Below are 15,000 nucleotides of genomic sequence, written 5' to 3' on the forward strand. Positions count from 1 at the left end.
TACTGTTACTTTAAGTTAATTGAACACTAGTAAAAGTACTGTTACTTTAAATGTATTGTACACTAGTAAAAGTACTGTTACTTTAAATGGATTGAACACTAGTAAAAGTACTGTTACTTTAAGTTAATTGAACACTAGTAAAAGTACTGTTACTTTAAATGTATTGTACACTAGTAAAAGTACTGTTACTTTAAATGGATTGTACACTAGTAAAAGTACTGTTACTTTAAGTTACCTTTCTGGTGAACAACTGTTTCCCACAAGCGAAATGGTCCCAGTCAAACCTGCTTACAGGCCGACCACCGAAACCGGGAAACATGCACACTGTCCTTTCAGAGTAAAAGCACCGAGTACATCTGCATTGTACACACGAGTATGAGGTACTTGTACTTCATGCCACTTGTACTTTTCCCCATTGTGGAATCCAACGTGGTACTTTTTACTCCACCACTTAAAAGTTTGTAGTTTAACAAAGTAAAATTAAAATGTAATTGATCCCGAGCCAGCAGAATATAAATGATTAACATCAGCTGCAAGATTAAAGGGATAAATGTTTATACTCCAGTCACGTGACACGTTTTATTCTGAAAGGAGTGCTTCCACTTTCGGTATATTTAGAAGCTTTTAAGTCATTTGCAGCAGAGTATTTTCAACACTGTCGTATTAATACTCGTATATGAAAGATTCTGATCTTTTACTTCCATAAAATCAACACAACCTCTTCCACTAAATATTTCAGCCAGATCCAAATAAATATTTCAGCATTAAATAAGTCTTCTGCAGGACTTTGGATCGGCTTTCCTTCTCGAAGCGTTCACGATTATTTTACCTAGCGGTTCAGCCGTTGGACCGTCTGAGGAGCCGCAATGCATGCTGGGACGCTAGAGTTAGTCCAGGAAGCTCACGTTTAGTATAGATTCTTCACAATGTGGTTCACATCAATATGACGTCATACTTCGTATGAATCGTGTGCGTTCTGCTGGCGCGTGGACTCACGGTTCAACGATACATCGTTTAATATTTTAGATTTTAAGAGTGAAATCAACGTTAACTTTTCTGCCTTCTTGGCCAGGTCTCCTTCTTAAATGGGTTTTAACTGGTTGACTAAATACAAATAAAGACCAGACAAACTTCTTTCCTCCATGTCAATCGTTGCTGGTTTCCAGTCGTATTGTTCACATTTTGCAGCCAGTTCTCTGCAGGGATCAATAAAATGTCTCAACACCTTATCTTGTTTGTGCCGGATCGGGCTTATCTCCAGGTGGTGAGTCATGATATTCTGATGATGTTACACAGATCGGAGTATGAATTTATATAACCGGCTGAATTCAGGCCAAAAACAGGGAAGAAACGCTTTAAAAAAGAAGAAAAGATTAAATTTGGATTACAGCATTACAAAGCCGTTAATATAAAGTCGTTTTTTATGTTTGTATTATTTTTGTTTAAATGTCTTATAATACATTTAAAAAATAAGACATTTTAAAATGAATGAACCAATAATATATGTATTATTATAACCTATATTATTTTGTTTTTGTCAGGAAAATTATTTATTTATTTTTAGTTCTTCATCACGGCATTTGTTTAATAAAAATCAATTTTCTGCATGTTTAAAATAACACCTACAGACAGGTTGTTGCCTTTATTGGTTCAATTTGTAAAATCCTAAACCGGAAGCTACGTTGTCAGTCACGGGGAGGCGGGACTTGTGAGGACTAACGGAGGGCAGCTGAGCGGTTGAAACCTTTAAGTGACAGCTGGGCGGGCCAATCGCGAACCCGGACAGAAACTACTGTTGCCTGCCAGAAATCAGAAGGCAAAGTACTGTAGTTGTGTCCCTCTGTTGGGCGTAAATACCTCGAATACATCACAAGTACCCTTTTAAAATGTATCACAATTAACATAATTATACAAAGCATGCAAATAAATCCCCAAAAACAAACGTCGGGTGAAATTAAAGAGCTTGTTTTGACGTGGAAGATGTGCTTGTTTACGATGTGGGCACACAAAGTGTGAAACAATTAGCCTCATCATGCACTGCAAGTATGCAACATAATCAGCTGCAATGTAAGCACAACATGCACCCGATTATAGAAGATGTTCAAGATATTTAATTCACATTTTACAGAAACAACCGGAATACTCACACTTTCCGTCACCTTCTCGTTGACCGTCGGCAAAGGAGTTTTTGTTGACATCTTTATTATTTGTCCTTAATCCCACCAGTCGCCGCCTGATGTTCCCCAAAGTAATACAAATAAAGAATCCCCCGACACCTCCCTCGGTCCGGAGCCCGAGATGATCGCGCTGCTTCGGGGGGAAACAGCCTCCGCGAGGATCGTGACTATTTTAAAAAAAAGAGAAGAAAAAAAAGAGGCCGGACGTGTTAGAGAGGAGCACCGGAAGAACACTTTATTCCCCCAATAAATAATTAAAAATAAAATTATTATATTATAATAATCTTATGCTCACTTATTTACATGGCGCGTGGCCCGGTGTGGGAAAAACTCTTCTTTTTTTCTCTTTCCTCCCCCCCCCCCACACACACACACACACACACACACACACACCAAGTGTTTAAAAAGAAGCCATGGCGTCGACGGTCACCAGCCGACGGCTCTCGGAGGGGTTCTCAAGGTTTCCGTGGCCGAAATACTCGCAGTGGACGCGGGTTTCTTCCATCTCCGACGACCGGGGTGAAGCTGGTCCGTCGGTTTTAGGTGGGACCAAAATGGCTACTCAGCGGCTGGGCTTGGATTAGGATGCCTTCAGGGACACCTTGCCAGGCTCCGACGTCAGAGCTTTCTCGCAAGGCTGTCGAACGACCAACTGTTCTTTTTTCATTATCGACAGAGGAGAGGGCGAAGTACTCTACGGAAGCCCAGAAGGGGATTTCATCACTTTGATGAAACAATGTAGATCCTGTAAGTCATTATAATGAGATATTATCTCATAATTATGATGATTATCACTTATTATCTCAGAGTTAGGACTTATTATCTTATAATTACGACTTACTATCTCATAATTACGTCTTAATATCTCTTAATTACGACTTAATATCTCATAATATGATTTACTTACACAATGACTACTTTAAAAGTGTTATTTTCTTATGGAATATTATTACTAATACTAATTAATACATGTAAGAGCATTTTAATGTTATTTTAGATGTATAGTGCTGTAGATTAGTAATATAGAACTATATCATATCATATATGTGTTTAGATGTAAAAAGCAACTTTAAGTGTCTAATAAATGTAGAGCAGTAAAATGTACAATATCTATTTATTTGTAGACATTTTAAAAAAAAGTAGCATTAAATGGAAATAATCCGTCAAAAATGTACCAAAAGTAAAAACACGCATACTAATAATAATAATTTAAGAATAATGCATGTTGCATTACTACCAATAATTATTGATTGATTAATGTACACATCACTTTAATGTTGCAGCTGGTGGAGCTACTGGTAATCAGTTAAATAATACTTATATATAGTTCAATCTATAATAATGTCATTTATTTGGTAATTTAATTTTGTATTAATACATTTAATCTGCAAAGTATTTAAAATTTACATTATTTCCCCTTGAAATATAAGTATAAAGTAGAATACATTGGAAATATTACCTCAACATTGTAGAGTAGTTGAGTAAATGTACTTTAAGTAATATTCTATCGGTTATTCTCTCGATTAATATTTAATTGTGACGTATGAAGTGAGTTATAACGTCGAAGTGCTCAATCTCGATATCTCCGAAGGCACGTGAACGCGGCGTCAGTGAGTGCAGCTGAACGGGCGCAGGAAGTGACGAAAGCGGCTCCCGATTGGAACCGGAAGTACCGCGAGCTGCGTCACCGCGCAGCCGGAAACGCGTCGAGCTGCACGCAGAATTAGTTTGATAGAAAATAAAAAAGGAAACGCAGAATAAAAAGTGTGAATTTAGTGTATTTTTGAACAAGCAATCTGAGTTTTAATATTTATGGATTCAATCAGACAGAAAAAAGAAGATTAACCGTTTTAGGACTAATGACAGGTTTCAATACATGTCAGAAAACGTTCTTTGCACTTTACTTTGATAATTTTCAAAATCTGGCAAGTATTTGTCAAAATATGTTATAAAAGCTTAAACTCTTACACAAATGCTCAAATCCTAATTTATTGTTAATGTTAGTCAGTCCTCCCCTTTAGTAACTCATTTGAGTGCATGTGTAAAAGTATATGGGAATATATATATATATATATATATATATATTATATAGAGTATTCAGACCCCTTTAAATGTTTCACTCTGTTTCTTTTCAGCCATTTGCTAAGATCAAACAAGTTAATTTTATTTCTCATTACTGTACTCAGCACCACATTGACAGAAAAAAACAGAAATGTAGACATTTTTTGCAAATTTATTAAAGAAGAAAAGCTGAACTATCACCTGGTCCTAAGTATTCAGACCTTTCTGAGCTCAGCCATGAGTCTTCTTGGGGATGATGCAACACGTGGTTCACACCTGGATTTGGGGCTCCTCCCCCTCTCCCTCAGGTTGGATGGTGAACGTTGGTGGACAGACATCTCCAGGTCTCTCCAGAGATGCTCCACTGGGTTTAGGTCGGGGCTCTGGCTGGGTCACATGATCAGAGTAGTTCTGAAGCCACTCCTTTGTTATGTTAGCCGTGTGCTTCGGGTCATTGTCTTGTTGGAAGGAGAACCTTCGGCCCAGTCTGAGAGTGTCACAGCAAAGCGTCTGAATACTTATGACCACGTGATATTTCAGTTTTTCTCTTTCAAGATGTGGTGCCGAGTACATTAATGAGAAATAAAATGAACTTTTGATTTTAGCAAATGGCTGCAATGAAACATTTAAAGGGGTCTGAATACTCTCCGTACCCACTGTGTGTGTGTACGTATGTGGAGGTAGATTATGGTGTGTATGTGGGTATTTAAATGTTTGCATAGATCTTCGCTACTAGCTAAAGTATTGGTACTAATATTGGTTTTGTTTGTAATACTTTTTTAAAGTCATGCGTCTTGTAAATATGAAATGTTGTGGAACCGGGTGGTCCAGTCATCAGTTCCGAGCCAGACCAGAACAAGAGAGCTGCTTCACATCATAAAAACACTCCAAAACAAAGTGCAGTGGATAGCAAAACATTCATTCTTTATTTATCGACCGGAGAAACACAAGAACCAAAAGAAAACTAGAGAAACATGAGCAGTCAAAATGATCCCCAGAACCCTCATGATTAAAATCCCCAAAGCGACTTCATGTCATCAACAGAATACATCCCAGAATCACAGATTAATGTGCAGCAAGTAAAGCGCTATGTTAAGTCATGCCGCGAAGCAGGAGGGGGGGGGGGGGGGTAAAGAGGGAGGAGCCAGCATCCAGAGTCAAAGCCACAAGAGGAGAGCCAATCAGATCGCATCGATGTCAATGTCGTCTTCTTCCTTCTCAGACGCGACGGGTTTCACAGTCTCAACGCGGAGCTCTCGGGCGGAGGGCGAGTACACCACCTGGGGGGGGGGGGGGGGGGGGGGGAGGGAGGGAGAGAGAGAGCGAGAGAGAGAGAGAGATTGAGATTGAGAGTGTGAGAGAGCGTGAGAGAGAGCGAGAGAGAGACAGAGACAGAGAGAGTGAGAGTGAGAGCGAGAGTGAGAGAGAGAGAGCGTGAGATTGAGAGAGAGAGAGAGAGAGGGCGTGAGATTGAGAGAGAGAGAGAGAGAGGGAGCGAGAGAGGGAGCGAGAGAGTGAGATTGAGAGAGAGAGCGAGAGAGAGAGAGAGCAGACCCCAGAAATGAACACGAGAAGATTCCTCCTTCCAGATTAAGACGTTCAACGCGATCGTGTTTCTATTTAAGTTATTAATAAAAACAAAAGTATATCTTTATAAATATATATTTTTTAAAGACCTCAGTCTCTCACACGTTGATCTTTTGCATATTGAATATTCCGGTTTTCCATAGTTACCTCCAGGTTCTCATCGTCTTCCTCCGCCTCCTCCTCCTCCTCCTCTTCCTCCTCGCTGGCGCCGCTCTCCTCCTCCGCCTCCTTCAGCCACTTCACGAATGGCGCCGCCTTGGCGTGGATCTCTTTGGCAAGTTCCTTTGAGACGTACTTCTTAGAGACCTGAGGAGGAACCGGCCAATCAGTGAAGCTCCTCCACAAGTACCTTATTAATGCATTTTATCTACCAATACAGTGAGGGAAATTAAAGGAATAGAAAATCATTTAATATTAATTGTGCAAAACTAGTAAAGTCTGTTTTAAAAAAAACAAAAACAACTAAATATTGTTTACCAACGCAACAGTTTCTTTAAAAGTTATTTAACATCTTTAGTATCTCTGCTACAAGAACACATTAATAAAAGTCCTTTTCTCTGGTGTCACATTAATAAAAGTCCTTTTCTCTGGTGTCACATTAATAAAAGTCCTTTTCTCTGGTGTCACATTAATAAAAGTCCTTTTCTCTGGTGTCACATTAATAAAAGTCCTTTTCTCTGGTGTCACATTAATAAAAGTCCTTTTCTCTCGTGTCACATTAATAAAGGTCCTTTTCTCTCGTGTCACATTAATAAAGGTCCTTTTCTCTGGTGTCACATTAATAAAGGTCCTTTTCGCTCGTGTCACATTAATAAAGGTCCTTTTCTCTCGTGTCACATTAATAAAAGTCCTTTTCTCTCGTGTCACATTAATAAAGGTCCTTTTCTCTCGTGTCACATTAATAAAGGTCCTTTTCTCTCGTGTCACATTAATAAAAGTCCTTTTCTCTCGTGTCACATTAATAAAAGTCCTTTTCTCTCGTGTCACATTAATAAAAGTCCTTTTCTCTCGTGTCACATTAATAAAGGTCCTTTTCTCTCGTGTCACATTAATAAAAGTCCTTTTCTCTCGTGTCACATTAATAAAAGTCCTTTTCTCTCGTGTCACATTAATAAAGGTCCTTTTCTCTCGTGTCACATTAATAAAGGTCTTTTCTCTCGTGTCACATTAATAAAGGTCCTTTTCTCTCGTGTCACATTAATAAAAGTCCTTTTCTCTCGTGTCACATTAATAAAAGTCCTTTTCTCTCGTGTCACATTAATAAAGGTCCTTTTCTCTCGTGTCACATTAATAAAAGTCCTTTTCTCTCGTGTCACATTAATAAAAGTCCTTTTCTCTCGTGTCACATTAATAAAGGTCCTTTTCTCTCGTGTCACATTAATAAAAGTCCTTTTCTCTCGTGTCACATTAATAAAAGTCCTTTTCTCTGGTGTCACATTAATGACCTCTGACCTTCTCTGCCCAGGCGAAGATGACGTCCTCCTCCAGCAGGTCTGCGTCGTACAGGTCTTTGAGGATGATGGGGACCCGAGCCAGCAGCTGGACCTGGTGCAGCTTCACCACGCATTCGAAGCCCCCCAGAAGGTACTTCTGGGCCTTCTTGTTGTTGTGGCAGAACTGGAGACACATTAAGGTTTATATTTAGACGAGCGTTCTCTTCAACCTCACTAACGGCGGCGGCGGCGGCGGCTCACCCGCAGGAAGTGGCGCTGGTACTTCTTGACCTGGTCGCGGATGTTCTCGTTGAAGAGCAGCTCGCTGAGGATCAGGGGGCCCATGGCCTTCACGTCCAGGCGCTCCGCCTCCGCCAGGATCTCCTTGTCGGCGCCGTCGATGGTCCCGTTCTCCTTCTTGTGCTGGAGGAGGAGAACAGGAACGTTAAGAGAACGAGGAGGAGGAGAACAGGAACGTTAAGAGAACAGGAACGAGGAGAACAGGAACGAGGAGGAGGAGAACAGGAACGTTAAGAGAACGAGGAGGAGGAGAACAGGAACGTTAAGAGAACAGGAACGAGGAGAACAGGAACGAGGAGGAGGAGAACAGGAACGTTAAGAGAACGAGGAGGAGGAGAACAGGAACGTTAAGAGAACAGGAACGAGGAGAACAGGAACGAGGAGGAGGAGAACAGGAATGTTAAGAGAACAGGAATGAGGAGAACAGGAACGTTAAGAGAACAGGAACAAGGAGAACAGGAACGAGGAGGAGGAGAACAGGAACGTTAAGAGAACAGGAACGAGGAGAACAGGAACGTTAAGAGAACAGGAACAAGGAGAACAGGAACGAGGAGGAGGAGAACAGGAACGAGGAGGAGGAGAACAGGAACGAGGAGGAGGAGAACAGGAACGAGGAGGAGGAGAACAGGAACGAGGAGGAGGAGAACAGGAACGTTAAGAGAACGAGGAGGAGGAGAACAGGAACGTTAAGAGAACAGGAACGAGGAGAACAGGAACGAGGAGGAGGAGAACAGGAATGTTAAGAGAACAGGAATGAGGAGAACAGGAACGTTAAGAGAACAGGAACAAGGAGAACAGGAACGAGGAGGAGGAGAACAGGAACGTTAAGAGAACAGGAACGAGGAGAACAGGAACGTTAAGAGAACAGGAACAAGGAGAACAGGAACGAGGAGGAGGAGAACAGGAACGAGGAGGAGGAGAACAGGAACGAGGAGGAGGAGAACAGGAACGAGGAGGAGGAGAACAGGAACGAGGAGGAGGAGAACAGGAACGTTGGAGGAGAACAGGAACGAGGAGGAGGAGAACAGGAACGAGGAGGAGAACAGGAACGTTGGAGGAGAACAGGAACGAGGAGGAGGAGAACAGGAACGAGGAGGAGGAGAACAGGAACGAGGAGGAGAACAGGAACGTTAAGAGAACAGGAACGAGGAGAACAGGAGAACAGGAACGAGGAGGAGGAGAACAGGAACGTTGAGGAGGAGAACAGGAACGTTGGAGGAGAACAGGAACGAGGAGGAGGAGAACAGGAACGTTGGAGGAGAACAGGAACGTTAAGAGAACAGGAACGAGGAGAACAGGAGAACAGGAACGAGGAGGAGGAGAACAGGAACGTTGAGGAGGAGAACAGGAACGTTGAGGAGGAGAACAGGAACGAGGAGGAGGAGAACAGGAACGAGGAGGAGAACAGGAACGTTGGAGGAGAACAGGAACGAGGAGGAGGAGAACAGGAACGAGGAGGAGAACAGGAACGTTGAGGAGGAGAACAGGAACGTTAAGAAAACAGGAACGTTGAGGAGAACAGGAACGTTGAGAAGTAGGACAGGAGGAGAACCAGTGATGTTAAAGAGGAGCACCAGATGTTCTGAGAGGTTAGAGCTGCGTTGGTGGTTAACCAGCCAACAGGAAGCAGAGCGCCGTCTCACCTTCACGAAGTTGTAGAACAGGTTGACCCTCTCCTCCAGCGGCTTCTCCAGGTCCTCGCTGAGCGTGAGGTTCTTGGCGTGGTCGCTGATCTCCTCCATGCGCCTCCTCTGCGCCTCCTCAGTCGTCTCCTCCGCCCAGTCCTCGTCGTCGTCGTCTCCGTCCTGCCGACAGGAGAGAGCATTCAGAAATATAAACACAGAAAAACAGCTCAACATTAAATTAAATAAAGAGAACTTGAGATTTCTCGGATGTTCAAACACGTTTGAAGACGTCAGATTATCTACTGAAGCTTTGAGGGCTTTGGGAGCTCCAAGATGAAACTCTGGTGACAACGTGATCCAGACTGAAGCGGAACCAGAACTCTGGACTGAGAGGTCAGCTGATCACAGGGCGTTGAACACACAACCACTTAAAGTCCCAACTGAGTCAACACAGCCTGGCATCAGTGAGCGAGGTCAACGGTCAGAGGGTGTCATACAGATTGTGACGCTCGGGGGAGAATTTGTAATTTGGGGCAAAATAAAAGAGAAAGAGAGAGAGAGAGAGAGAGACTAGAAACCCACCACGGCTTTGGGAGCGTCAAAGTTCTCCTGGCTTCCTGCTTCTCCGCTGCTGGAGCCGTTCTCTTTGTCCTTCTTGCGGTTCTTCTTCTCCTTCTCTTTCTTTACAGATGCAGATCCTCCTTCGGTGCTCTCTGTACCGGAGGAGTTAAAGAGAGTCATCATGGTGGTTCACCTCTCGCTGGTAAACCAGGAGGAGGAGCAGGAGGAGAAAAAGAAGGAGGAGGAGGAAGGAAGCAGCAGGAGGAAGGAGGGGAAAGCAGGAAGAGGAGGAAGGAAGAAGCAGGGGGAGAAGGAGGAGGAGGAAGCAGGGGGAGAAGGAAGAAGCAGGGGGAGAAGGAAGCAGGAAGAGGAGGCAGGGGGAGAAGGAGGAGGAGGAGGAAGCAGGATGATGAAGAGGGAAGAGGGGGGAGGCCTCACCTGGTGGGTTTTTGAGGATGAAGGTGCAGAGCTTGTGTCTGGTGTCGAGCATGCCGCGGTATCCACAGGCTTTACAGGAATTACCGATGGTTTGTTTCTTGGGGTTCACATGCTGGAGGAGACGCGGACCAATCGGATTAGAGCGTGAAACATGTGACCGTGAACACTGAAACGTGTGGCGGCTGCGCGGCGCTCACCAGGTCGGTTTCAGGGTTGTCACACTCGGGACACAGCACAAATTTTCTGACGAACCCATCGAGCATGTCCTGCAGCTTGTTGGCCTCGTGGGATCCGTTGACGATGAAACGGTCGTTTTTGCTGTCAAACTGGGTCTGAGCGCCGAGTTCACAACCAAAAAACTTGGTTGGGTCTGCGGACACGAGGTCAAAGGTCAGAGCGGTCAAACACAGCGGCTAGCATAGATTACTGGAATGTATATACATTTAAACCTTCTTGCAGATTACTGGTAAAGCAGTTTAATTACAAGGCGTGTACATGATTATATTACATTTTATATATTTATTTTGGCCTACAATAATCCCCCCCCCCCCCCCCCCCCCCCCTAACTAACCCGTATCGCCTCGGATGAAGTTACCGTCTTCATTTTAAGATTATACACAATTAAATCTTACATTTAACAACGTTTTCTCCCCCCAAACAAATGCACATTTAGAGAGACCAGAATAACTGTTACAGGTATTTTAACTGATGTAGACACGTTTGTCAAAACTAAAAACAAGAGTCATCAGGCATGTCGGCGTTTGGTTGATCTCTGGGGACAAACAGGAAGTAAACAGAAGTAAACAGGAAGCAGACGGCGCGTCACGTACATGTTGGAGGCCGGTTCAGCGCCTTTGCAACATCAACCATGTTGACAATGACCGTCTTGATTCCATTCCCTTTGCCTTCAACCTGGAAGAGAACACACGGACGTCAACAAGCAGAAGGTGGACACCACCACAACAACAACAACGCTCCGGCTTGTTGTCCCGTCGTGACCAGAAGCTCAAACACACCTTGGCAATCAGACGGGGCATCTTGTAGCGGTAGAACTGGTCTGACACGCTGCGGTTGACGTTGACGGACATTTCGGCTGCTGGGCGTCAGCGCGATCAGAGCGATAAAAGGATCTTGGTTGGGGATTTTTCGGGATCTTCTGTCTGGAAAAGAGGGGATGACATAAACGACTGCAAGCGCGCTCTGTCTCTGACATGAAAAACGCCGTGCCGCTGTGGCCGCAGGCTCCTTGCTTGAAGGCTAGATTTCCACCACACAGGTTCCAACGGCTGCGCAACAGCTCTGAAAGAGGAGCGACAAAAAGAAAACAATAAATATTTAATCTCACAACAAAGAAACAGACACTTCACATGTGTGCTAGGCCAGAGGTTCTCAAATGGGGGTCCGTGTGCCCCCAGGGGGCTCGGGAGGGCACCCAGATTACAAATACAGTTAAAATATGAACCGTTAAGTTATTTCATGAATAGTCATTGTAGTATATATATACACATACATACACACACACATACATACATATATACACACACACATACATATGTATATATATATATATATATATATACACACATACATATGTATATATATATATATATACACACACATGTATATATATATACACACATACATATATATATATATATATACATATATACATACATACATATATATATATATATACATACATATATATATACATATATATATACATATATATATATATATATATATATACACATATGTATATATATATACACATATGTATATATATACACATACACACATATGTATATATATATACACATATCTATATATATATACATACACACATATGTATATATACATATGTGTGTATGTGTATATATATATACACATATCTATATATATATATATACATACACACATATGTATATATATATACACATATCTATATATATATACATACACACATATGTATATATACATATGTGTGTATGTGTATATATATATACACATATCTATATATATATACATACACACATATGTATATATATATACATACACACATATGTATATATATATACATACACACATATGTATATATATATATACATACACACATATGTATATATATATACATATGTGTGTATATATATATACATACACACATATGTATATATATATACATACACATATGTATATATATACACATACACATATGTATATATATACATACACACATATGTATATATATATACATACACACATATGTATATATATATACATACACACATATGTATATATATATACATACACACATATGTATATATATATATATACATACACACATATGTATATATACATATGTGTGTATGTATATATATACATACACACACATATATATATATATATATATATATTCAATCATTAATGCACAGCGCTGTGCGTTACATATTTTCTTCTGGTGGAGGTTGAGAACCACTGAACTAGACTGAATAGAGACAATTAAAAACTTTAATTTAAACGCTTCAAAGCTGATCTGAAGCCTGCTGTAAATAATGAGTGCTGTATAATACACACTAATAGTTTTAGTTCTTTTGAATTGTACAACTTCCACTGACCTCAAAGTGGTATCGTCCCAGAACCACATTATGATACTTTAAAGTAGTTTTATTTAAATCAAATTGACCCAAAATACAGTTCTGAGCTTGTGTTCAATGTAAATATTTAATAGACTAATTTCCAAGTAAGCAAACTGAATATTTTGGGTTTTAGACAATTTGTCGGTCACGATAAGTAATTTTTAAAGAGGTAAAATAAAGCTCTTGGAAATGGTGATAAGATTATGTTTAATCTACAGGAAGCTGGGACCACATTCCTGACTTGATCCAGAATCCATTCTGACGGGGACATCGCAGCCTAATAATGATAATAATAATAATAATAATAATACTCTTACTCAAGTGTGACCATTAATACCTGCATTGACAGATAGATTACAAATATTTTTTAAAAAGCCTCTGCACCAAGAAAAATAAAGCTGCTGACGAAATGGAGTCCAGCAGAAAAGAATCCACGTGATGCACCGAGTCCAGAGGAGACTGGACCCCCCCCACACCCCCCCTGGGAGCTATGCAGGTACAGATTGTTTATTGTTTGTTTATTGAAAGCCTTTTGTGCTGCAGGAGGCCTCTGGCCCGGAGTCACATGAGGCCTCTTGTTATTGGGTCAAAACACAGGAGGCCGAGCAGCTGCACCGAAACTTAACAAACAGCAGCTACTAGTACGTCAGTGCGATCCGGGACCGGGTCTACGGGTCCACGGAGGGGGGGCGGCTCGGCGGTGTCCAGAGCGCATGCGTTTCAGAGGAGGGAGGGGGCGCTACCTAGCTTAGCCGGCTGCTTGGTGCAGAGTGCGTCATACAGCCACTGCACACGAGTGAGGGGGACTGGGAGACGCCATTTTGACACAGGGAGGAGAAGAAGAAGAAAAAAAGAAAAAAAACTTGCCATATTGCGCAATAATAACGGAACATATAAAAAGCACACACACACACACACATTAAAAACAACCACGCACACATCTATAACCCAACTGGATTGAAACTCACCGTTTTCGCAAAACAAAGACATAAACACAACGCTGATCGTCCAAGAGCCGCAGTGAACGGTGGTCGGTGCCGGTGCTGGTTCTGGTGTAGAGTCCACTGCAGCAGACGGGTTCCTGGTCGCGGCTACACACCCGAACGCGTCCAAACGGTGCAGGCGCCAGGCTCGAGGGGGGGGGGGGGAGGTTGCTCTGGAACGTCCTCGCAGGGTTTTGGGGACCTTTTTTAAAGGGGGGGGGAGAGAAGAGGCGTATTGTTAGAGCCACACAGGCGCATGCGCACGCTGCAGAATAGAAAACGCTAACATCGTCGTCAGGTGTAGTCGAGAAGCGCCAGTCACGTGGTTCCCAGCGAAACTACTGTCAGACGACGATTCTCACATATTCAGTTAGGTCACGTGGACATTACAACGCGCACACACGCACATACATGTACGCGCACACTTTATTCGCGTATATCCGTCCTCAAGGTGACAGCGGCCGTTCGGTGGTCCGTTACTTAGACGGGGGCGCGCGCGCTCAGCGCTGCGCTTCCAGGAAATAGCCGGAGCCGACATGACGTCACGGCTGACTGCCCAGCGCTGACGACGCGATTCGGGCTGAAGATAAATAACGTTACGTCACCGTGTATATAACGTTAAGTTTAACGTATATCTTTAGCGCTGGGTTACGATCGTCGACGTTAAAGTTGAGCGGGGGCGATAAGGACGGCGAAATTATTTCACGTCTTACCTCTCGAATGTTCTGCGGAACACTGCTGCTCGCGTCGCTTTTACCGACGGACGTCAAAGGCAACGGACGCTACCCTTGCTTCCGGTTGCAGTATTTGATTTCAAATTAAAAGTCCGCGTTCGTCGCACTAATATTTAATGTGGTACCTAATACCAAGTGGTGGGAATGTAAACTGATGTAAACTACTTTATTTAAGTATTTAGATTTTCTGCTATTATATTATTCGATTTAGAATTAAAGAAAACATTTAGATTAGTTATTTAATCTACATGTATAATATTTTAGTTATTGTAGATTCTTAATTTTTTTGTGCTTATTTACTTATTTATAATACTTGTTTTGATCTTTTTTTCTATGTCTCTTGTTTGCATTTTACACGCTGCTGTAAATCCTGTACTTTTCCCCGCTGCGGGACTAATACAGTATTACTTTATCTTATCTTATTTTGGTAGGCAGGTGTGCTTTTAACTCCACACTATGTATTTG

The 15,000-nt window shown here is 42.1% G+C and overlaps 2 protein-coding genes across 29 annotated transcripts in view; both read right to left on the reverse strand.

Annotated features, from left to right (window-relative positions):
* The window catches only part of mark3a (MAP/microtubule affinity-regulating kinase 3a), a 33,515-nt gene extending 30,682 nt beyond the window's left edge, over positions 1–2,833 (reverse strand). For 14 of the 26 annotated variants that reach the window (XR_004611851.1, XR_004611850.1, XM_034562811.1 and 11 more), the window contains exons 1-2: positions 2,473–2,832; positions 2,148–2,344 (exon numbers count right to left, since the gene is read on the reverse strand). Coding sequence is in view for 24 of the 26 variants with exons in the window: in XM_034562811.1 (XP_034418702.1) it covers positions 2,148–2,198 (51 nt within the window). In the remaining 2 variants the exon portion in view is untranslated. Of the gene's footprint in view, positions 1–2,147; positions 2,345–2,472 lie in introns of all 26 variants that reach the window. The other 12 variants (XM_034562799.1, XM_034562797.1, XM_034562795.1 and 9 more) reach the window with 3 other exon arrangements.
* Positions 2,834–5,136: 2,303 nt separating this feature from the next.
* On the reverse strand, positions 5,137–14,624 carry eif5 (eukaryotic translation initiation factor 5). 3 transcript variants are annotated; one of them, XM_034562860.1, is made up of 12 exons: positions 14,515–14,624; positions 13,787–14,003; positions 11,199–11,481; positions 11,013–11,094; positions 10,380–10,552; positions 10,183–10,294; positions 9,766–9,896; positions 9,202–9,363; positions 7,520–7,681; positions 7,278–7,442; positions 5,973–6,131; positions 5,137–5,518 (listed from the first exon to the last, which is right to left on the reverse strand). In XM_034562860.1, exons 3-12 carry the CDS (start codon positions 11,268–11,270, stop codon positions 5,420–5,422), a joined length of 1,317 nt encoding a protein of 438 aa, XP_034418751.1. In that variant the 5' UTR covers positions 11,271–11,481; positions 13,787–14,003; positions 14,515–14,624; the 3' UTR covers positions 5,137–5,419. The 3 variants fall into 3 exon arrangements, with proteins under 3 accessions (XP_034418751.1, XP_034418752.1, XP_034418753.1); XM_034562861.1 differs by lacking the exon at positions 14,515–14,624 and adding an exon at positions 14,213–14,336; XM_034562862.1 differs by lacking the exon at positions 14,515–14,624 and adding an exon at positions 14,225–14,249.
* Between the last annotated feature and the right edge of the window lie 376 nt (positions 14,625–15,000).

Source organism: Cyclopterus lumpus, chromosome 22 (assembly GCF_009769545.1).
Source record: "Cyclopterus lumpus isolate fCycLum1 chromosome 22, fCycLum1.pri, whole genome shotgun sequence".
NCBI classification, from domain to species: Eukaryota; Metazoa; Chordata; class Actinopteri; order Perciformes; family Cyclopteridae; genus Cyclopterus; species Cyclopterus lumpus.